This window comes from Crotalus tigris, unplaced genomic scaffold (assembly GCF_016545835.1).
Source record: "Crotalus tigris isolate CLP2741 ecotype Arizona unplaced genomic scaffold, ASM1654583v1 scf7180000018548.2558034, whole genome shotgun sequence".
In the NCBI taxonomy this organism is placed as follows: Eukaryota; Metazoa; Chordata; class Lepidosauria; order Squamata; family Viperidae; genus Crotalus; species Crotalus tigris.
Window position 1 is genome coordinate 1,215,663 of NW_024097071.1, and position 25,627 is coordinate 1,241,289.

Sequence of the window (25,627 nt, forward strand, 5' to 3'; positions counted from 1 at the left end):
TATATATATATATATATATATATATATATATATATATATATATATATATATATTTACATCTGCGGTGGGCCCTGGAGGTGGTGATTGGCCCTGCGGGCAGGCAGGGTTGGGTGGAGCAGGGGCGGGGCCAGTTTTTGGGCACTCAGTCTTTAAAAGGTTCGCTATCACTGCCATATAGTATCCATATTTAATGTAAAAAAGGCATAAACTATAATTTCTGATTTATTATTTTACACAAATACAGAATTATTATTAATTAAATTTAAGTCAAGTAAATAGCAATATAGCAGTAATAAGAGCAACAATACGTACCTCTGAACATACCTTAAGGACAATAAACTTGGTTACTATATAGCTCAGTTTTCCTAGTCAGCAACTGAACCTGTTTTTGTCTATAGAAATTGAATGCAATTAAAGCATTTGTTTTTGTTTCAAAAAAAGGAACGCTCCTTGGGCTTACAAAGATTTTTTTTATGTTTAGAAGATGATAAGATAGCATGGCATTTAAAAATCTACACAGATGTTAAATTTAGTATAGAAAAACAAAATTTTAAGAATCTAAAGGGTGTCCTGCTGGAACAGGCCGTAGGCCCATAGCCCTATCTGGTCCAGCATTTTGTGTTACACAGAGGACATTTGGACGCATTGGGAAGCCTGGACTAAAGGACACTAAACTTCTTCCAATGTCAATCAGTATTTAAGATAGGCTATGTATAATTTATAAGGTAGTAAACAGCTACGAGCATTACTAGATATTTAATCTGGCCAGTATTCAGGTTTCTGCAGGGACCTGTCCAGGCAAGTCTCCCAAGAATTCGACACAATTGAATGGAAGAAAAAAAAAGATTCATGTTTTATACATCTCTATCATATTTCCTATTACCCTTCTTTGTTTCAAACAAAAGAGCCTTGATTGCTATAATCTTTCTTCATAAGAGAACTGTTTCAGTTCTTTAAAAAAAATTGTTGGTAGTTTTTGAATCTTTTTTTTAGGTCTGTTGGTTACCATTCAGCCCTAAAACAAGATCATCTGTGTACAAATTTAAAAAACACTAACCCTTCCCCTGCACCTTCTTTATTCATTGCCCATTTATTTCTCCTTTCTATCCTGTTTTCTTAATAATTTACCAGTTCACTGAAACACCTATCCTTTTATTCCATTACAGTTGAATTTGTTTAGGAGCCTTAAGAGGTCTTTGTTCAAGTTTTTTTTAAATCCCAAGCAGCATCTATCAGCTTGTCCTGCTAAGTTTCTAATTCCTCTATGGACCAAATGAGCCCAGGCCAAATATATGAAGCCAGCTGTTCTCTATTTATTCCATAGTAGTAGACAGCAATGTGAAGCTGTTTCTGTTTAAAGAAGTGACACTTTATCATTGGCAATTGAAACATTTTTTAAAAAATACGTATGTGTGTATGAAGATAAATAGAATATATAAAGAGCCGAGGGGGCGCAGCAGTTAGAGTGTAGTACTGCAGGCCACTTTAGCTGACTGTGTTCAGCAGGTCAGCAGTTCAAATCTCACTGGCTCAAGATTGACTCAGCCTTCCATCCTTCCGAGGTAGGTAAAATGAGGACCCAGATTGTTGGGGGCAATGTAAATATATATATACATTGCTTACTGGTGTACACCACTTAGAGAGTGCTTGCACTTAAAGCGGTATATAAGTCTCATAAATAAATAAATAGAATAAATATAAATTTCTAATAGTAAATATCAATAAGTTAGAATTTAATTTTGAAATCAAAGAATTGAGAGAAATATATATATACATATATATATATATATATATACATATATATACATGTTTTCTGAGGTTTTCGCGGGTGTTTGTATGTAGGTCTTTGGTTGTTCGGGTTTTCTCCCGCGTAAAATTGGAAGTGTCTTGGCGACGTTTCGACGAAGTCCCATTCGTCATCTTCAGGCTGGTGTTTTCAGCTTCGTGCTTCGAGCAGCAATTGCTCGAAGCACGAAGATAAAATTGAATTTTACCCCAAAGATAAAATTGAATTAGAAAATCAAGGAGTATACGAAATCCCATGCACCACTTGTCCCACCACATACATCGGACAAACCAACAGAAGAATAAGTGCACGCATTGAAGAACATAAGAACTCAGTCAAAAAAGAGGAACCAACATCTTCCCTGGTCCAACACCTTAAAGCTACAGGACATGAAATTGACTTTAAAAATACCAGAACCATTGCCAAAAGTGAACATTTTAATAACAGAATAATCAGAGAAGCCATTGAGATAGAAAAACGCCCACACAGCATGAACAAGCGAGATGATACTACATATATATATATACATACATACATACATACATATATATATATATATTGACTAAGCACTGTTGATTTTGTTATTATTATTACAATAAATTTGATTTGATAACTATGGTCATAAATAAAGAGAGTGAATACATTGACGCCATGATTTAGTTTTGAAGGTAAAAGGTTACAGAAAGTTATTAATGAAGTCCCTCTGCTCCTTTTCAGGATCTTTCCTCCAACGTAGATAAATTATTCCTCTAGCATCTTTTAAAATCACTTAAGAGTGTAATCATAAGATATAAAATGATTTGCCTGTTCTGATTCCCACAAGCTCTACAAAAGTGCCAGGTTCTTGTATCTTTAATATTGGCATAGATGTGGGAATTTTATAAGCTGCAAATAAACTCTATTATTGTGCCGGTTTCCCATCCCCCTTTTTTCATACTGAAGAGAGCACATTACTTGGTAGTATTAGAAACTATTCATCTGGAAGTACCTTAAGAGCCTTCAGAAAGAGGTGATACTTAAGTACAGTATATCTCCTTAATATATTGCAACAGTAATTTTTAAAACTGGGAAACATTTAGATTTAAATTATGAATCCAAATTAATATAACATTTACACATTTCTTTGAAACTGTTCATTTTAGATTCTACACCCAAATTTGTAATAGTTATTCAAAGTTTGCCTCCTATAAACTTTTATCTTTTCCTTTTTAGTAGGTAAAAGCTTATGTATTCATGGGGCTGAAAATTGTATGCAGGTCTACCAAAGGAAAAGTACAGCAAGTAATTGGCTATTACAACATCCATCTGTGGTTAGGCATTCTTCATTTCCACAAGTCAGAAGGTCAATAAACATGGAAGCTTCCTCTTCTGGATTTATTACATCACCAATTTCTCATCACCCAGGTATTTAGTTCTGTTGTTTTCCTAAGTGCGTTACAAAAATTATCCCTGCTATGAAATACTGTATTTAAAATATCTATCAACTTCCATAGAATTTATCTCTAGATCAGTTAATAGATTTATGTTCTTTTTTTAAAAAAATCTACGGTTATTTCCAATTGTCATAGTGATTGATAATGAGGGCAGGAACAGAGATGGTTGGAAGATCTTGGAGAAACTGAGGCATTTCATTTTGTTTCTATGATACTCTATTATCACCATCCAGTATTGTTATGCCGACTTTTTGTATTTAAAAAAAAACATGCTAAAATAGCTATATTTCTTCTCTGAGTATAAACAAATCAGATAATTGTAACTTTATCTGTATATTATATATGTAATACACAGATAAATTCACATTAATCTAATTTATGGATATAATTGCTTGTTTCTTAGGCAACATGTACTTCAAACATGCATCAAAAGGATTTTCACACCAGTGAGGATAACAGTAGCTGCTGGGAATCTTTTTAAAAATATTTCTGGTCTTTCTGGCCATTCTGAGTTCTTGAATAGCAGAATAATTTTTTTTTTTTTTTTCAAGATCGCTTTCAAATTACTGACACTCAAAATATTCATAGGCATCCATTGTGCAGTTGTTAGAGAGTCTCCTCAGTCTAATATTTTAAATCTATGTAGGAATAACTTAAATTATGCCCTCATGTACCCTCATGTTTCTATATAGCTTCAAATAAGTAAAGAATGTTGCCTATCTTTCTTATATTACTTCGCTCTGTTATTATTATCCCATTGACTGATGACTACCAGGCATGCAGAGTCAATCAAAGATGTAGCCAAGAGGCATAAAAACATTAACAATATTTATAAGTTGCCATTTGGCCCAGAAAGGGCTCATAGTGTGATTTCATCTAAAGTTCCAAAATGATTAAAGACATTTAAGGACATGAATCCATCACAAAGGGCAATGAATTAGAACTATAAATGAGGCTAAGTTTTAAAAATTGCTTTAAGGATTAAATGCATAGTTCCGGTATTCCAAAATAAATTTTCAAAGAGGAGAGTGGTTCTAGCTACCTTTGCTTATGAAGCATGTGGTATTTTCTAGAAGTATGTTTTGCAGTCAACCAAAAAATATCTAAATATGGGATAAATATCCCTACGTCCGGTTAGATCCCACAGGCTGGGCCTCCTTCAGGCCCCGTCAGCCAAGCAGTGCCATTTGGTGGGGCCGCGGAGGAGGGCCTTCTCTGTGATGGCGCCCACGCTTTGGAACCAGCTCCCCCTGGAGATTAGGACCACTCCCACCCTGTTGGTCTTCCGTAAGCTACTTAAGACCTGGCTTTTCCGGCAGGCCTGGGGTTTATAAAACCTGACCCCTGGATGATTTTCTTTGTACTGTTGTTCTGTTATGTTTTATGTGTTTTTTATTGTTGGCCGCCCAGAGTCCTTCGGGAGTGGGGCGGCTTATAAATTTTAAAAATAAAATAAATAAAAATAAATAAAATAAATCAAAATGAGCTTTGTCCAAAATCAATCAAATATAAATCTGAAATCTCCTGAAATCTCAATTAGTAATCCTGTTTCCAATAACAGGTACATATATTTCAGGTACATATATTTCTAAACATTCCATTTACCAGCAGTTCCAAACCGGTAAGAGGAGGCTAGACATAAGAAAGTTTTGTTTCATAAAAGGTAGTTTCTAGTCATAATTATATGAAATGATAATCATTTCTTTCTTCCTGAAGTTTTTCCTGATATTTGTATGGAAATGCTGAATGTTTAGTTCTTTTGCTACTGGTTACTCCCTGTACATTACCTACTTAATCTTTGTATTACATTTTCTGTGATTTTGGCTTCAGTGGAGGAAAGAAAAGAACACCTCATAAATGCCATCGCCCTTATCTTTCTGACATGTTCTAAGTTATCTGTTAAATAGTGGCCTATGGTTTGACCCTTTTCATGCATATAGTCTCATTCTCATCCCATCCTAAAATGTACAAGGGTTATGGGGAAAATACTCTCTTTATGCCAAATTTGAATTTCCCATTATCGTTTTATACTGATTCTTTTGACATTTTAACCAATTATACATTTGCCATTGTTCAGTTTTTTTCTGACTCATAATAACTTGATAGACATCATTTCACAAGGATTGTCTATCAGTAACTGCTTCTCTGAGCTCTTGTACATTCGTGCTTGTGTCATCATTGATAATATTCTATCAATCTCTTTTTCAATTGCCTTGGATTTTTTTCAAGAATCTTCTCCAATGACTTCCCAGCACATTAGGCTCCCTAAATGTATAAGTTTTAGCTTTATAATTAGTATTTCCATTGATTGGCCTAGTTTTACTTCATGTAATATTCAGTTATTCATTCTTCTTGGCCAACATATTCTCAGTTGTTTTCTACAGTATCACAGTCCAAGGCATTTTTTTTTTTTAAATTCAGCCTTTGGACGGTTCAGCTTTCAGAGCTATATGTTACAACTGGAAAAACCGGGCTTCCTTTATTTTGTATGACGTTTTCATAGCAGTGCCCATAACATAAGGGATAAGGACAGGGGGGAAGCTCTCAAGCTCAATAGGCTTATTGAAAAGTTCTTGGACATACTTAAACCTGAAGACACTAAAAGAAGGGTCAACTTTGCCGGCTGATTTCATCCAACTTTGACATATTTTATAATGCTATTATGAGGGAAGAGTTTTTGGTGCTCTCTGTTTTCTTGTCAACATTTCATTACCCAAATTATTGCATTGATTATGTTACCTAGTTTGGATAATGAAACATCTACAAGAAAACAACCAAGTTCAGAGAGAACCAAGAACCCCTCATTTCAGCACTGTGGTACAAATATTCTTCTCTATCACGATTTGAAACATCCAATTTGAAAGATATTTAGCTTAAAAATATAGGCAGCATTCCCACTGCCCAGATTTTGCATATAAGTATTGGGAGCTAAAGCCCTGAGGGAAACCCACCTCTTCAATTGCTAGGAGATATGCTGCTAGTATGAACTGTAAAGGAGAACGAAAAGGCAAAAAACAGAAATGTTGCCATATTTAGCAAATACGGCAAAATGTGTGTTTTCAGCTGTGTTGAAAGTTTGGATGGGAATAAACATTGCTGTAAGAATGCTGGAAAGTCAAGTATGCAGTTATCAGAAAGCATATTTTAGTTGAACATTTAAATATGGAAATATGTTAGTTTTAATGTGGAAAACATTTGGATTCAGCATTTGGATGGAGTGCCTGTTCCAAATCTTGCTATAGTTTACCTCACTGAAAAAAGTACATTTTTCTGTTTTTAGCAATTAACTATTCCTCATCCTATGTCTACACCATATGCATAGTGGTGATAATACTATAGTACAACACGTCTAGAAAATAAGAATTATTAAAGGACTATGTTTTGAACACTCCCAACAAATAGAGCTGCTCATAACAACTGCTAATAACTACTAATAAAATACGAATGTGACTGAGTTACATCATTTTGTAACTGAGTCAGATCAAAAGTTCTTTATTCATTTAAATTTTTCAATAGCAACTGAATTGTTATCCAAAACTGTTTATGAATAATGAACAGTATTTATTCCTTGCAGTGGAAATTATGCAAATATAATTTTCTTTATTATTTTTTTCAATATAAATTAATAGAACATAATTTATTTAGCAACTGCATTACAATTTTCTATAGAATTTTCCTTATCCATTCCTTTAGAAAGCCCTAATGTCTTAGGAAAATAACAAGCACATTAACAATGAAAGTATCAGTAATAGCTGTATCTCAACATATGTATCTGCTTGCACTTAATATTCAAAGATTAAATTTCAAGCAGCCAACATTGCCATAGCTGTTGATGTGCATCTCTTTTATGATTTTACTGCAGTCTGAGCTAATGGCTATTAGTGAATCCAGTAACAATAAGTTCAATATATCAATTACGCAATCTGTGAAATAATACTTTCTTTTGTTTCTTTTGAACCTCCTGCCAATCAATTTAATTGAATAAAATGATTTCTAGCATGATGAAGAAAAAATATACATACTTTCTCAGTGTTTTTAATTTATAGGGGTCCAATATTTCTCTTGCTAAAATGAGACACTTTTTGTTTTTTTTTATAAGGTAGGGATTAAATGATTATTTTGTTACCATGTGTTGTCTCTTCCTAATACTGGGACATGATTCTAGAAAAACTGTTACTAGAGCTAAAATCATTTTTTAATTTCATAGTCTGCTTTTATTTGCTTTGTTTTCTTAATAGACAATACTTAACTGAATTTCTCTTTTTTCTGTTACTGTTATCCTAAGGAAATTATTAATCATACTTCATTGTTATAAATTATAATTATTTATTATACTTGAATGTTGGGGCCACCTTTTGCTGCTATCCCTGGTAGCTATGCATATTTTTGCAACCTTAATCTGATAGACCTTATGTTTGGCTTAGTATTATACTTCTACGTACTGCTAGTGCAGTGGTTCTCAACCTTTTTAATGCCGCGACCCCAACCGGTGTAAGTCGAGGACTACTCAACTGGTCGTAAGTCGAGGACTACTCAACTGGTGTAGCACGGTTTGCAGTTTTGGTGGGCTCAGCAGGGCATAGACAGCCTGGACAATTCCTATTGGCTTTGGAAAGCCAATAGAATTAGAGTCTCTTCAAGAGAGTCTATTCTATTGGCTTTCAAAAGCCAGTAGAATAAAAGGGAGTAGCATAGGTAAGGAAAAGGGGAAAAAAATGGCGGACTGCGTTGTTTGGCGACCCCCGTGAAATGGTCGTTCGACCCCAAATGGGGTCCCGACCCACAGGTTGAGAACCACTGTGCTAGTGGAAAGGGGTGATGCTCCTTGACTATATTAGTTAGTCTTAATTTCCCAGTACACTTGTATATTTTATGCAAATATTAGTACATTAGTATAAATTGTACTTGGGGTACAATTTATAAACCTAATTATACAGAATTTTGCAATCATAAAAAGAAAGAATTCATGGAACGTGGATCACTTAATAGGGAGAATATAAAATGCCAGTGCTAAAGTTTTATTAGGATTTATGTTTAAAATAAGAATTCTAAACTTCTGAAAAGCTTCTCTGAATCTGGAGCCCTTAGACCTCCAGTTTCACTCCCCTAGTCTCAGTCTAAAGGCAGAAAGGTAGAAAATCCAGGAGCTTGCAAGTGAACTCTTGACTCTTAAATGAGTGGCCTATCAGAACATGAAGAGTCTTAGATCATAATTCTAAGCTTCTGACCTCCTTCAGTAAGAGAGAGAGTGGAACTGGGAGGAAGAGGAAGTTAGAAGTTTTTTTTTTTGTCATCGGGACGTCTTGGTTTAAAGTTCTCATAGAAACAAGGAGAACAAAATTCAGATTTTGTCTGATTGATACTAAGATTCAGGCTCTGTGCCCAAAAAAATCAGAAAACTAGAATCAGATAGATAACATTGGCAAAGAGAGCAGAGAGCAGTTATGCCAGGGTAGTTTAGTTATTTGCAGTGCTGCCTTTACAACTATGTGTTCCCATTTTTTATCCTGTTATCTTTGTTTGATCAAATAAGTGCCAGTTTTGTATGTGGATCTCAGCCTCATGTAATATTGCAATTTACCTTTCTTTGTTGTCTTTCTTCTTTTGCTTACTGCTACTTCAATGTTAAATTAGGACTAGAGTTATACAACTTCTAGTAGTGTGTGGAGATCCAGGGATGAATTTGGCAAGCTTAATAGTATGGTGATGGCCAAGACACCTCATTTTTTGCCAGCAGTATCCATGAATCTAAAGAGGCCAAAATGATCAGAGGCATATAATGTTGTCATCACAACATTAATCATTATGACATACTTGCAAAGTATGTATAGCAGCATTTATGTGATGACATCATTATGCTTCTGTCATCATATCACGCCTTTGTCTAGCTCTTCTCTGCTACAAATATATATTAGGAATATATCAGTCTTCAGTTTCCAGAGAGCTTTGGTAGGCAACTTATTTATAACTAATTTAAAGCCTGATTACATTTATTTGGTACTGCTGTATATCTGCAGAAATAACTCTTTTTAACATAAATTGTTAAAACTACATATGTGAAAAGACAATTTATCAATAATAAATTTTGGAAAATGGATCATTTAGCCTCGGTTATGTTTTGTAAAATTTTGTTTACTGGTTCAAAATTATTTCTGTACTGTATATTGTAATGCTACATTTTGTATACATTTGGCAAACCAAAGCTAAACAGTATTCCCTGTCTGAAAGGGTATGCTTTTAAACTGCAGTTTAATTTGCAAATGCAGCTAGTCGAATATTTTGCCACTTTCTAAGTAGCCTGTGAGAACAAATGTCTATGGAAGGGTAAGGAGGGCAGATAACAACATGTATGTAATGGCTTCATACAAATTCCAACAAAATATGTTACGACACAAGTTGATAATCATAATATTTGTGTCATGACTTAATTTCACATGTTGTTTTGATTCAAATGTGCTTCTAGGAGTGAGAAATAACTTGTAATTTGATTGTTTGTTGGGCTGGTATTTCCCTGCATTGTTATATACAGAAAAGTATACACACAACAATAGTAGTTACTGCCATGGTGTCTTTTCCATTCATTGCTGTTGCAGTCACTACTAAATTGTTGCAAACTCCACCCAATCTCTTCAATTTCTTTAGATAGAAGAGAGCAATATCATGGTTGTGAGCTGGAAACACAAATACCAATAAGGCCCGATGCTCAGAAGACACATGTGGACTTTTCAGAGATTCTTAATGCAATACAAGAAAGTAAGTTATATTGTGAGTCTCAATTATATAATATGTGTTCATATATATGATTTGAAAAATGAGCTAGAGTGGTTATGATTATGGGAATTGAAGGTTGCTTCTTATATTTGAGTTTGATGAAAAATGAATGTCTGGAAAAGACTGATAGAAGTAAGATACCAATATAGGTGACAGGCCTTCCACCTTATCTTCTAAGTATAAAAACATAAACCAAATTGGAAACATAAACATGTGATGTTTGAGGGGGGAAAATACATCCAATGAGTCATACCTTTACCAGAACCGATGCCTGAAAAATCAGAACTTTATTAGCTTCTGAAAGACAAACTGTCTCAGAACCAGACAGACCTCAGAGGAATGTTGTTCCAAAGGCTAGTAGGACAATAGAGAAGGCATGTCTCCTGGTTCACACAGATGGCATTGCGTAAGGAATGAAACATGCCAACCCTGTCCATTCTTATTGGATGGACAGAAATAATTGGAAGTAGATGGTCCTGTGAGTAGCTTGGCTCTGCTTCATGAAGCAGTTAACCAGCATCTAGAACTGGATCCAGAAAATGGACTGGTAATCACTGCAACTCACAAAGTAGAAGTATCACATGGACCTATTGAATTATGCCCTTAATTATCCATGCTGAAGTTTCCAAGTGCTCATCAAGGGCAGCTCCATATATTGCAGTGATCCAATTGTGAGGTGACAAAGGCATGAATGACTGTCAGCAGGGTGTCACAATCTGGGAGTAGACTCAGCTGGCACATCACATCCATCGAGGTCCCTTCATAGATCATCAACAAATGCAACCTATGCTGTGCCTAGGTCTAAAACCCGACTGAAAGGAATCCATCTACTTCATCCAGGCCTTTTGAAGCTATAGCACAATGATCTTCTTAACAGCCCTCTATAGTACGTAGAGGTTGGGAACAGGCTTCAAGAGATCCTGTCCACTTCCATAGTGCCAGCAGCTTAGTTTCAATTAGCCAATATCGTTATAACTGTTGATAGACAATCTTTTTCATGATGTTATTGCTATCCAAGCTAGTAGCCATTACTGATTCTGATATCAGTGGATTCAATGTCTCAGTTATGCATTCTGTTAAATGATATTACATTTTGTTTCTTCTTCTGAACTTGCTTCCAATGAATTTGAGTAAATTAATTTCTAGCATAATGAAGGAAAATAGTACATACTTTGTTTCAATATATTTGAGACAATATATTAAACTGAGACATTTTTGCTTTCTTTCATAAGGTAAAGATTGTAGATTTTATTGCCCTCTTTAAGTCTTCCTAATAGGGACAAGATTTTTATGCCATAGGCTGCTGTTATTAAAACATTTTTTAGTAGACAAGAAACAAATAATGTTTATTTTGTTAATGTTTTTTATTAGAGCTATAGAGCCCATTAGACAATGATGGTGAAAAGACCTTTAGTCTTCAATATACTCTTCAGTATATACTTATTTATTATACTTAATTGTCGGGAGACCTCAGCTTAAAGAAAAACCCATTAAATATATATCTCTGCCTATTTTGTATTCCTCAAGATAAATCCATTATCGAGTGTGTTTATGTATCATACTAAGTCATAATGTAGTTTGTTTGATTATGGTTAAGTATTTTATCTGAATTCAGCCCGTCTAATTTATGTAAAAAAATCATAGTTGAAACAAACTATTACCTATGGATCAAACTCTTTCCTGGTAGCCATGCTAGACCATACCTCAGGCAACTTGAATCTGTACAACCAGAATCCAGCTCCAACTCAGCAATTTTATCTGACAGATGCTGTAAAAATATCCTCATAGCAGTCTTGAAGGAGATTTTCCAACCAGGCACTCCCTAGCAAGGACCAAGTCATCTTTAAAAGGGTTGCTAAATAAGAATCTGTGGACACAATAAAACAAGTAATTCTGTCTGGATGCTCTTTTTTTTACAGAACATTTTATTGGATTATAAAATAAAATACAAAACATATAATAGGACCCAGTGGGGAAGGAAAGGGAAAAAAGAAGTGAGGGGGAGAAGAGAAAGAGAAAAAAAAATAGAATTGACTTCCTCTGTTGCAGTAGAATAAAGCATTAACATCGAACCTATACTGTTTACTTTTCCAAAGTAGTATAAACTAGCCATTTCTATAACAACAAATCTAATCAGTAAATCCCAAAATCAAACTTTCATTTTTTTCCACCTCAAGCACAAAATCCAGAAGCAATCTCCATGTGGAAACAAAAGTACTTGTGTAATTTCTTGTATGAGAAAAGTCTTATCACAAGCTGGTCTGGCATTAAGAAGCAGTAGCTTGAGTCCAGGACCATGAAGGATCTAATTGGTTCTTAGGATTTCAAACAGAATCCTAGAAGGAGCCAGAAGCCAGAATGGTACAAAACACCAAGAATGCCTTTCCTGAGAGTGCCCCATATGTTTTTGTCTGTCACAACTGGAATGCTAGTAGCCATACTCTTCCCCACAGCAAACCACTCTCCCCAGAATCCTGCCAGCTCTAACCCATTTTTCACCCAGATATTGCCAACTGTCTCAGCACAGACTGCCTAGCTAGATCCTGTCTCATTTCTACATAGATACTCAGCGGGACAGTAATACTAATCAAATCAGCACATTCCTACCATCACTACAACATCCAAGTGTCCCTAAATCCAGTACTCTTACCAGACTATATATGGTCTAAAAGAATCATTCAAAATCCCTAATCACTGGAGGGAAGTGACCAGGAGAGGCATATCTATTCTCCTCTGTCTCCCACGCAATAGAGACACAAAATCCTCTCCTTAGCCCTCCCTAATCCAAGAAAGTAGCTATTCACTTCCATCCATCCAATAACACAATAAAAAAATCTTGAGTTCCCAATATCCAGTTTCCTGGTAAATGCAGAAAGGACAAGAGTACTAAAACATAAAAAGTGCTGACAATTCAGTCAGGGCATAGAACTTCCACTGCCCTGTTGTAGTCCCTGAAGGAAAAGACAAGATTGTGGCCACCCAAGATGGCAAACTTCACAGCAGCCACAGGATTCAGAGCAGCATTCACATCAGCAACTGTGTTGATCCCACTCTCGTCTCCTTCTATCACCCAAATGCTTCTACTATCGTCTTCAAAAGTTGTAATTAAGTTTCTTCTTTACCACCTATCTATACTAACAATCTGTAGATATACTATTTAAACCAATATATTTCCTAAACCAAAAAGTGTCTTAGATCAGGGGTCCCCAACCCCTGATCCATGGATTGGCACAGAGCTGCAGTATGCCAGAAACTGGGCTGCACAAACAAGCGAAGCCCCATACGTGGGATGCAAGCAGCACACGAAACCATGCTCCCTCTGGTCCATGGGGAAACCTCTCCAGTGAACCGGTCCCTGGAGCCCAAAAGGTTAGGGGCCACTGTCTTAGATGGCTTTAGTTTAGTGTGCTGAGTGAATCTAACCATTGTGGTTTATAAAATCCATTTCCAAACAATGTTTAAAGATGGACCAGAAGAAAAAATCTTTGATTTCTTTGAATTGGGATGGCAGAGAAAATTATTGAGAGTATTTTTAGAAGAACTCATTTAAGACAAGATAATATAAAAGTAGATTGCTCACTAGAAGCCCTTATAATAAAGCTAAACCTTAAATATTTTGAGCACAACATGTGAAAGGAAGGATCCAAGATGCCTGAAAAACACACACAAATACTATTGAAAAAAAAGCTGACAGATAAGGTGATTATCACTGATGATGCAAATCGGGTTTATAACAATTCAGAAACAGTGAGATATAATCCTTGTGAGATTATGTGTATTGGCTCATGAAAGATTGAAAGAGATCAAACAGCTAAACAACAATAGTAATTATGATTAATTTAACTGTAAGGGTGATTTATAGTTTAAAATACATGTCTTATTCATTCTCAATATTTAAACAATTTTATAAACTAATGAAAAGTTTTCTTTAGCGAGATTACTGCATAATGTTCAAGTGCCTTTTATAAAATACTAATCTGATTTTCTACAGCTCAAGCTTATCCAAATTTTAAAAATAGTCAAGTTCTGACTAGGTAGAGTGTCATGATTCCCATTCTTCCTGAGGTCAAGTAGAATAAGCTTGAATACCTTGTTTTTGCAAATATTGGTAAAGTGACAGGATGTTTTAAAAATGGTAAACTAGCAAAATCAAAAGATGCATACATTATCAAAGAAAAATACAGAGTAAGTAATTAAAAATAAGTGGAGAAAAATACAACAGAAATAAATAAAAATATAGAGCATAATAAGTCATGACAATAATAAATAATTATAGTTCTCTATATAATTTCTTTTTCTGTTATTTTAAAAGCAATAAAGACTATATTAAAAATGGTACAAATAGTCTTTCCTGATCTTAAAATGCAGTTAATACAACAAAAAAAGTTTGCTTCCTATACGTTGAATCCCCGCAGAGAACATTCCATAAAGGTTTGCTATGGGAGCCAAAACAAAAAACTTAAAACATTAACTCGCGTGACTTGGCTTGCCTACTTTTGCTTTGAAATTCTAAAAATTATCAGCTTGACCTTAGGTTGTTGATTATCAAAGAAACATACATCTTTTCCTATATTTCTAACTTACCAAGATATCAAACTATGGATCCTTACTACACCGTGGTGAAGTAAAATAGCATGCTAATCTCTCCCTCTTTCCTTTTAATTTTGTGTTTTGCTATATTTGTTTATGTTCACTGTAATTTGTTATTTTTATATAATTTCAAAAGAAGTGTATGATATTGGCTTTTTTCTGTTGATACCATTATTATGTACTTATTGCTACAGCTATTGTTTAACAAAGCAAAAAAAAATCTATTTATAAAACTAGTCATTTTTAAAAGCAGAATAGTCCTCGGGACTAAATATTTACTGGATACTGGCACATAAATTCCAGTAGATATATCCGTGAATGTGAATAAAAGGACTAGACTTGACATTTATTTATTAGAATTATATTCCACATGTATATACATATGTCTGTATTATGTATACTGTATATACATAAGATATATATTTTATATATCTATAGTATATGTATGTGACTACAATATATGTATCTGTCTCTATACAAGACTAATTTTTCACTTTTCTAACGTAATGGTTTTTGTACATATATATAGTACCTACATCCCATGCTGGCATTTTTACTGCAATAATTGCATACACATGAATAAATGTGAAGCAGATTAACTGGAAATGGGAATGAAAAGGTTTACAAATGTAGCAAATCCAACTTGATAATACAAATAAGATATTTATCATTTATTTGCTTGTTTTTTTACTTTCGTGAATGAAAAATAAATTGAAATATTATTATATCATTTAAACTGAGTCAATAGAAAGTATTTCTTAGGCAAATATAAAAGTTTGATAATATTTTGGGGTACAGTTTTAAAGCTTTTTTAAGAAAATAGGTGTAGGTCTCATAGTACTTGGAAAATAATTAGATTATGTAGAGTGGATATAAAAATGAACAACAGATATTGGAATTCCAGTCAAATGTTAAGAAGCTAAACAGCTGCTAATATTTATCATGAATTTAAAAGCTATATCTGTAGGTCAAAACACAGAGCGTGTATGTATGAATCACTGCTATTTAGAAGATGCTCTGCTTGTTCATATAACATGATCTGTTATAATCTGGGAAATGGCCAAACCTGCAGTGTGTTTGTGGTGCATTGGAACAAAGATAATACATATAGTTTGAGAATGTTCCTTCAGGAAATTTCAAGGCACCTCAGTAATCTCATTGCAGCCACACCAGAAGCAGTTTAGATGGTTAGCTTCCTTAGATATTGAATTATAACATCTATCTCACTACAATTATATAGCACCATATTATGGTGACTTTATCTCATATATTGTATTGTATACACACACACACACACACACACATACACACACACACATAAAGGAATGTGGTATAAAAGGTATATTTTTGCTGATGTTTCATTTAAACTTATATTTGTATATCAGGATTGCATGACCTTTGTAGATGCATATGCTAAATAAATAAAAACTGTTATAATAGATACACATTACATAATTATTTTACATTATCTAATTATTGCAGAGGCCAGCCTAAACTTGTTCCTTCCAGATGTACTGAGCTCACCCATGCCACATCATCCTTTTGCAGTTTTGAAAAGATTTCTAAAAATTTTGACTTTTGATTATATAAAGCACTAATGTTTTAATTCTTTGTCATTGCTTTTTAGTAGCTAAGGATGTCAATATTATCTTTGATGAATTAGAAGAAATAACAAATTCTTCCAAAGATGATGAGTCTTTACTTCACCGTAGAAACTTGACTAGTACTTCAGATGATACTAGCAAATTGGAATTGATTGAAGAGGTAAGACATTTCACACAAATATTTTATTTATGGATTATTTAGTTGGCTCTGAGTTGATAATGCTATCAATATATTATAAAATCACAATGTTTTCATCATTCTTGTATCTTGCAGATTATGTGCTAAAGTACACTCCTAGACTTTCCTAATAGCATATCTAATTCTTATGTTGAAAATAAACATTTGCAGAATGACAGAAAGTCAAACAAGCATATTAAAACAGTATATGGAATGACAAATTATTTATTTAAACTATTTATATGCAGCCTACTAAAAAAATAACAAATATAGAATAATCACCTCCAATCATGAAAACCATAACCTCCAGGAACAAAATTAAAACCAGCATTCATTTTATCTTCCAAAGACATGATAAAAAAATAAACTTTATTTGTTTCTGAAACATAAATATGGAGGGAGCCATTGTATTTTCATGGAAAAAGAATTCCAAAGGATTACAGAGGAACTTGCCTATGTGTTACCATCTCCTAATGTATCCATGGAATAGGAACAATTAATAAAAGTTCCTAAATAGAATATGCCACTTGGAAGATTCTGCTCAGAAGAAGGAATCCCATACAGATCAATGGCCAAAACCATAAAAAGCTTTGTAGGTAATGACTAGCACTTCAAAATGTATCTGGAAGCCTATTTCCAAAGCTAGGCCGTAGTATTTTGGACCAGTTGCAGTTCCCAAATAAGGCAGCCTTTCCTTTCAAAAGCAGCCCCAAGTAAAGCACATTACAAATGTGTGATGATAAGGGCATGAGTGACATTTACAAGACCATCTTGTTTCAGATACAGTTGTTTCAAGCATTCCAAGTATTTCCATATAGTTCATAGTTTCTACCTTCTATTCCAGCAAGAGTTATAATTCCAAAAGAATCCATAGATCCTGGATCAGCTTCTTTTGGAAGAGTGCAACTCATCAGTAGTTAAATATTGAGTTATAATGGATCCAAATTATTTTTAAAAGAAGATCTGTCAGAGAAACTAGGACAGATAATATGAAATTTTGAAAACATATAATATGCACATTCAGAAAACAGTTGCAATAGAAAAGCAACTATCTGGTGATCATCACTATATATGAATTATAGGGAAAATTCTTATGTGGTTTAATAAATCTTATTTCAGTGTTGTTATGTTTTGTTATGCTATCCTATGCTAAGCTAAGCTATATTACATTATGTTACGTTATGTTATGTTATGAATATTTATATGTTCTGTAGTAGTTTTCAGATATTTTGTTCTGAAATCCTTTTCTTACCAAAACTGTTAAAGTCACTAGTTGTGTTTTTTTATTTGACAACTGTACTGACTGCCTTTACAGGATATTCCAGAAAAAAATAAATCCAGTGGACTATACTTCAGAGATGGAAAATGTCACATTGACTATATCTTAGTGTACAGAAAATCTAACTTACATGCAGAGAAAAGAGAAGTATTTGAAAGAAATATTAGAGCAGAAGGACTTCAGATGGAGAAAGAGGTAGGGGGGCTGGAAGCAAGAGTATTTCATTGCCATTTATAATTTATAGCTGATTTCAAGAGGGATACTAAAATGTCTATTGACCTACATAGTTGATTAAACACAATCTACTGATTTAGGCAATGACCTGATTCATCTCAGTCTAATTCCGTGGCTTCCTGATTTGATTTAATACTTGATCCAAAATGAGGTCTGGAAAGCTACATCTTTGAAACTGAATATAATAACATGACATAAAATCTGATGTGCAACAGAAACAAAGCAAAATAGTTATATTGTATATTATATTGATCAGCCTTTGTAAATTTTCTCAAAATCATACTTTATATTTTAAGACGAAAGCTGTTGTAAGCTTGGATTAGACGCAGGGGTTCTCAACCTTGGCAACTTTAAGACTTGTGGACTTCAACTCCCAGAATTCCTCAGCCAGAAAAGCGGGCTGAGGAATTCTGGGAGTTGAAGTCCACAAGTCTTAAAGTTGCCAAGGTTGAGAACCCCTGGATTAGAGGATCTCTGAGGTCTCTTCCAGCCTTATGATTCTATATTTGTACCACATCTTTTTCTATATCACTTTTATAATCCAGGTTTTTTTAAACTCCAGATCCACATTGAAATCAGTCTCAATTTCTGTTTATCCAATAAAATCTTTTGTTCTTCTGTATTCTCTGCTATAATATTAAACAATCTTGAAAGTAACTTCTGAGTGCATTGTTCCCAAAGAGCCTTAATTTTTTTTTTTATAATCTAATAGTGTTGCTCCATTGTAATAAAGGGTCTGTCCTCCTTCAAGAGTAATCCTTTGCTCTTTGGGTTACTTATAGCCAGCCTACCATTCCCTTTTTATCATCTTGTTTATTTTCCAGTCAATAAAATTTTCCCATAGAAGGGTTTCTTACAATTAATTTCAAAGACTTCATGTATTGTCTTATATATTTTTACACACACACACACACACACACACACACACACACACACACACGGCAATATTCTTTCAAGTCCATCTAGCCCCTTAATTTTCCAAAATCAATATTTTAGTCCCCCTTTTGCTGTTTTCCAGAAATTAAAGCTTCTCATTTTTAAAAAGTCTGAATCTCCCTTTAAAGATTGCTCTGAAACTGCAAACTATGCTGTACACAACAACCTGCCTTAGATTATTGCCTTCTTGGAAAGAGACTAATTCCTCATCTGTATTCCATCAAAACCTCTAAAATATGCTGACCACACTTGTCTATTTGTGGTATTCATAAATATAATATGAATTAAAATACATTAGAAAGAAATGTAATTAGTGCTTGATTCTTTTTCTGGCCAGAGTTTGCATGAATTTAATCTACAGTACTATAAAAAGTACATTAACACAAAACCAATACATATGTTGTTCAGGTAGATAATATGCACTTTGTATTGAGTCAATGAACACTAATTTTATGGTTTCATGTTTTGCTTTGTAACAAATTTGTGTAAGGCTTATGGCTATGCACTTAATAAACCTAAATATTCCTATGATTGCATGATAAATAGATAATTCAATAGTAAATCTGATCAGTTGAAAAGCAACACAATATATGTGATTTAAAGCCAACACATTAGGTTTTACTGTAGTTTCAATCAGTTCTTCTTCCAGTTAAGAGACTTGGAGCAAATGCAAAGGAAGCCAGAGTGCCTAAAAGTTAGTGGACTCGATGCTTTATGAAGCACCTTTAAAATGTGTTTCATACAAACTTCCATCATAAACATATTAATATGTAATTTAAATGTAGTGTTCTGCAATCAAGTTAATGAAAGTCTTGTGAATTCACAAGTGGGAAATCACAATATTTTTACTATGCTAAAACTGATTTACTAGCATCACAAGCTCTCCAGTATTCTATGACTTGCAACTCTAACCTTGCAGAAAGGCAGTTCTTAATGGGATTTTATACATTTCATTAATGAGTCTGTGAAGTAGATTCGTCTTGGGTCTTAAATGATGATTCATATGTTGTGGCCTTCTACACTCTTAACTATTTAACCATTTATATTAAGAAAATATTTGAGAGTAATTTTTCAAATATTCTGTGATTTTTAAACAGTATATCAAAAAATAATTCAGTTTATTTTGAGGGATACGTTCAAAATATATTGCTTAATTTTTCTAGAGCCATCATATTCCTACTTTCTAAATGATTTCTGCACTAAAACAGACCTTTTCCTTGTTCACCAGAACTTCAGAATAATTTATCCTATTAATAACAGCTAAAATGGTATTACAAGAAAAAAGCACCAGCAGAATTGGGGAATTTCCAAGGTTTGCAGAGATTTTAAAATAAGAAATTACATTTTTTTAAATTTAGGAATCTAATTTATTATCTCTTATCTGTTGCAGTCATCTTTATCAAACAGTGATATCATCTTTGTGAAGTTGCATGCACCTTGGGAAGTCCTGGGAAAATTTGCAGAACTTATGAATGTAAGAATGCCTTTCAGGTAGGTTTAATTACAATTGTGGAGAATTTAACATGAACATGAAGTTGAAGCGATTATGATTCAGTTGAAATAATGATGGTTCAGCTGCAATTTTGATTCAGTTTTGACTTTGACTTAATATGATATATTCTGCAGTGCCGCTAGTATCATAGAGCAGTGGTTCTTAACCTGGGTGATATTGCCCCCCAGGGGGCAATTTTGTTTTTCAGGGGGGTGATGTAACGAAAAGGGGCGATGCGGGGGCGAAGGAACGAAAAGGGGGCAATATGGGGGCGATGGAGCGAGAAGTTTTGGGGACAGTTTTGAGCCTTCCTCTGCGGCTCCGAGCCTCCTCCGGCATTTGCAGAGAGAGGCACTTGTGCTTCCCTCTCTCTCTCTCTCTCTCTCTCTCTCTCGGATTTGCCCCCTTGAAGGGCTCCTGATTGTCCCTGCGCTCAGGTGCCCCGTCCCCTGGGAGAGGTGTGGCCAGGAAGTCCCTTTCTCTAGCTGGCCCCGTCCGAGGTTCACGTGCCCAGGGAACCGCGCGGGGAAGCCCTGGGATCCCCACTGGGAGTAGCCTGCCAGAGCCTCAGCTGACGGGGTCAGCCTTCCTGCAAGCCGTGGCCCCAAGGGAGAGCAGCCCCTGCTATCCCCAGCTGCGGGACCATTGGCCCAGCTGGCTGGGAAGGTGTGCCGGAGTCCCAGCTGCTTTGTCGGCGAAGAATGTGAGGGAGCAGAAGATGGGGGGGGAGAAAGGGAGGGGGAGGCATTTTCCAAGCAGCAGCAGAAGAGCCCCGGCCAGACCCACGGGAGCGCCTCCTCCTGGGGCCTGGCACTGGCTTCCTTGCCCTCCTCCCCTTCTTCCTCCTGCTACCCCCCAGGCGGCAGTCCCGGCTGGGGCGGTGGCCGGCAGGAGCATCACTCCCTGGGCGACGCTGGTGGGTTGCGGAGCACCGCGCAGAGCAGCCCCATCTCCTCCAGCACAACGGACCTACCGGCAGCAAGGGAGGCAGGCAGTGGTCCTGACGGTTGCGACCAAGTTGCGACCGAGGACGGCAGCGGTGTGGGAGAAGGTTTGGCGATGCAGCTGATGGGGGGGTGTTCCATGGATGCCCCGCGACTTAAGCCCAGGGACGCCAGCGGCACGAGGGGAGGCTTGGCGATGCAGCCGACGGGCGGGGCATTCCATAGATGCCCCGTGGCCCTGACTTGAGCCCGGGGACGTCAGCGGCACGTGGGATGGCCTGCCAATGTGACCGTGAGCCGGGGTGTCCCCGCAGGCCCAGCAGGTAGCGGAGCTGGGTGCCTCCAGCGGCAACAGGGGGTCTTCTGCTGCCTCCTGGCCCCCTCCCCACCACTTCGGCACCCTCTGCCTTTGGTTCTCTTCTCCTCACCTGGAGAAAGAAGGGGGGGAGGGAGAGGAAAGAGAGAGGGAGAGGGGAAAGAGAAAAAGAGAGAGAGAGGAGAGAGGAAAGAGAGAGAGAGGAAGCGCAAGTGCCTCTCTTTCCCCCCTCTCCCTCTCTCTCTCTCTCTCTCTCTCTCTCTCTCTCACACACACACACACACACACACACACACACAAACTGAGTATGGGAAGAGGACTGGCAAACCAAGGCAGAAAGAGGGGAGAGAGAGAGGGAGAGAGAGAGAGAGAGAGAGAGACCCTTTTGACATCTAAAATGAAGATAACACTGAAGATATATATATATATATATAATAAAGATAAAAAAGGATATATGCAATGTTATCTTCATTTTAGATGTCAAAAAGGTTTTGCGGCTCCCAGTGTTTTGTTTTCAGTGGGAAATGGGTCCAAGTGGCTCTTTGAGTGTTTTGGGTTGCTACCCATACAGCGGCGCACCATTGGCCAGAATGGGCAATGATGGAGGGGGGAGCGTTTCTTTCAAAACATTGCATGCTGTTTTGTATGTCTCTTTGTATTGTACTTTTTTAGCATGCACTCCAGTTCGATATTATATTTTCTTTGTGTCTTTTTAATCCTTTTTACAATGTGCGTAACTATATATATTTTCCTCGAATCTTAATTTAGTTTCAGAGTTTTCGTCTTGAAATTCTTAGTTCCTGCATTGCGGTTTGTTCTTATGCCCTTTTTATATTTCTTTTTGCATCTTAAATTTCACTTGTAATTCAATCATTAAATGTTACTGTTTTTCTTTTTGGGAATTTCACTTTCTTGCAATTGAATTTTGTTTTCAGTGGTCATTACATTTAAATGTCTTGAATAAATAAGATAATAATGAAATACATGTATCACGAAGTTTGGGAATAAAGTGACAGGTGGCACCAAAATTTTTCACACAGTTGAGATATGGGAAAAAGACTGGAAATAAATTATTTGCTTCATATGTCCTGATGACAATTTTAAAGAAAACAAAAAAGCGTTTGCATAAATTGAAGAATTATTTCCTATGTTGTGATTGAGAGGTTATGTTGGGGGAAGGGGGCGATGACAACTTCCTCATTGGGTTAAGGGGGTGATTCATTCAAAAAGGTTAAGAACCACTGTCATAGAGCATTCTGTCCTTTGGGTAGAGCCCAAATCACATCCTGCTTTTTTTTAAGGGGACTTCTTTGCAATCAATGAAAGGAAACAAACATCCAAGTGCCATCTGGCATATTTAGTGGCTGTGATCAGCTATGATGTATGTTGCATTATTAGAAACAAAGTTCACCTAAACATTCAAGAATTCAGATGGAAAAAATTAAATATTTATTGTTATTTTGGAAAAGAATTGTTAAAATGTGCTGTGATAATAATAGTCAATTAACTCAATATATCATTATGACAATTTTTGTATATTTAACTCTATATTTTTTCTAAAATTGAATATATTACAAGAATTGTAATTGACTAAAATCGATTCCTACATCATATTGTTAAAAATGTAGTATTTCAAGATACATTTGGCATATGTTACATTAACATAAAGCGGCTAATAGTAACATAATATATAACTTAGTTCATCTGTCACCTCTATAGATTTATTTGCTTTTGTTAGTTGCGAAGTCCGACCCATCGCGACTCCATGAACAACATTCCTCCAGGCCTTCCTGTCCTCTACCATCTTCTGGAGTCATTTAAGCTCACGCCTACTGCTTCAGTGACTCCATCTAACCACCTCATTCTCTGTCGTCCCATTCTTCTATTGCCCTCAATCTTTCCCAGCATTAGGCCCTTCTCCAGTGAGTCCTTCTCATTAGGTGGTCAAAGTACTTGAGTTTCAACTTCAGGATCTGGCCTTCTAAAGAGCAGTCAGGGGTTGATCTCTAGGACTGACCGGTTTGATCGCTTTGCAGTCCAGGGGACTCGCAGGAGTCTTCTCCAACACCATAGTTCAAAGGCCTCAATTCTTTTGTGCTCAGCCTTTCTTATGGTCCAACTTTCACAGCATACATTGCAACTGGGAAAACCATGGCCTTGACTACACGTACTTTTGTTGGGAGGGTGATGTCTCTGCTTTTTAGTATGCTGTCTAGATTTGCCATAGCTTTCCTCCCCAGGAGCAAGCGTCTTTTAATTTCTTGGCTGCAGTCCCCATCTGTGGTGATCTTGGAGCCCAGGAAGATAAAATCTGTCACTATCTCCATTTCTTCCCCATCTATTTGCCAGGAATTGAGAGAGCCGGATGCCATGATCTTGGTTTTCTTAATGCTGAGTTTCAAGCCAACTTTTGCACTCCTTCTTCACCTGCATCAAGAGGCTCTAGTTCCTCTTCACTTTTTGCCATTAGAGTGGTATCATCTGCATATCTTAGGTTGTTGATATTTCTTCCGGCAATCTTAATTCCAATTTTTGATTTATCTAGCCCTGCCTTTCTCATGATGTGCTCTGCATATAAGTTAAATAGGCAGGGCAACAGAATACAGCCTTGCCGGTCTCCTTTCCCAATTTTCAACCAATCAGTAGTTCTGTGTCCAATTCTCAGTGTTGCTTCTTGACCCGCATATGGGTTTCTCAAGTGACGAATAAGCTGGTCTGGTATTCCCATCTCTTTAAGAACTTGCCACAATTTGTTGTGATCCACACAATCAAAGGCTTTAGCATAGTCAATGAAGAAGAAGTAGATGTTTTTCTGGAACTCCCTAGCTTTCTCCATGATCCAGCGTATGTTGGCAATTTGATCTCTAGTTCCTCTGCCTCTTCGAAATCCTGCCTGTTCTTCTGGAAGTTCTCTATCCACATACTGCTGGAGTCTAGCTTGTAGGATTTTAAGCATAACTTTACTTGCATGTGAAATGAGTGCAATGGTGCAATAGTTTGAACATTCTCTGGCATTTCCTTTCTTTGGAATTGGAATGTAAACTGACCTTTTGCAATCCTGTGGCCACTGTTGAGTTTTCCAAATTTGCTGGAAATTGAGTGTAGCACTTTTACTGCATCGTCTTTTAAGATTTTGAATAGCTCAGCTGGAATACTGTCACCTCCACTAGCTTTGTTGTTGCTCAGCTTTCCTAAGGCCCATTTCACTTCACATTCTAGGATGTCTGGCTTGAGGTCAGTGACCACCCTATCGTGGTTACCAGGGATGCTAAGCTTTTTCTTGTATAATTCTTCTGTGTAATATTGTTACCTCTTCTTAATCCCTTCTGCCTCTGTTAGGTCCCTGCCATTTTGGTCCTTTATTATGCCCATCTTTGCATGAGACATTCCCTTCATATCTCCAATTTTCTTGAAGAGATCTCTGGTTCTCCCTATGCTATTGTTTTCTTCTGTTTCTTTGCACTGTTCATTTAAGTGGGCATTCTTATCTCTTCTAGCTATTCTCTGGAATTCTGCATTCAATTGGGTGTATCTTTCTCTTTCTTCCTTGCCTTTTGCTTCCCTTCTTTCCTCAGCTATTTGCAAAGCTTCCTCAGACAGCCATTTTGCATTCTTGCATTTCTTTTTCTTTGGGATGGTTTTAGTTGCTACCTCTTGTACAATGTTGCAAACCTCTGTCCATAGTTCTTCAGGCACTCTTGTCTATTAGATCTAATTCCTTAAATCTATTTATCACCTCTACTGTATATTCATCAAGGATATGATTTAGTTCATACCTGAGTGGTCTAGTGTTTTTCCCTACTTTCTTCAATTTAAGCCTAAATTTTGCAACGAGAAGCTCATGATCTGAGCCACAGTCAGCTCCTGGTTTTGTTTTTACTGACAGTATAGAGCTTTTCCATCTTTGGCTGCAGAACACATAGTCAATCTGATTTTTGTGTTGACCATCTGGTGATGTCCATGTGTAGAGCCGTCTCTTAGGTTGTTGGAAAAGAGTGTTTCTATGACCATCATATTCTCTTGACAAAATTCTATCAGCCTGTGCCCTGCTTCATTTTGTACTC

General features: G+C 36.2%; 1 protein-coding gene across 9 annotated transcripts in view; it reads left to right on the forward strand.

Moving 5' to 3' along the window:
- The window catches only part of ANO4 (anoctamin 4), a 96,707-nt gene that overhangs the window by 25,039 nt on the left and 46,041 nt on the right, over positions 1-25,627 (forward strand). For 5 of the 9 annotated variants that reach the window (XM_039354087.1, XM_039354081.1, XM_039354080.1 and 2 more), the window contains 5 exons: positions 2,999-3,190; positions 9,862-9,972; positions 16,208-16,344; positions 17,678-17,836; positions 20,202-20,302. In XM_039354087.1, coding sequence (XP_039210021.1) covers positions 3,037-3,190; positions 9,862-9,972; positions 16,208-16,344; positions 17,678-17,836; positions 20,202-20,302 — 662 coding nt within the window. In that variant the 5' untranslated portion in view covers positions 2,999-3,036. Of the gene's footprint in view, positions 1-2,998; positions 3,191-9,861; positions 9,973-16,207; positions 16,345-17,677; positions 17,837-20,201; positions 20,303-25,627 lie in introns of those variants that run through there. The other 4 variants (XM_039354083.1, XM_039354085.1, XM_039354086.1 and 1 more) reach the window with 4 other exon arrangements.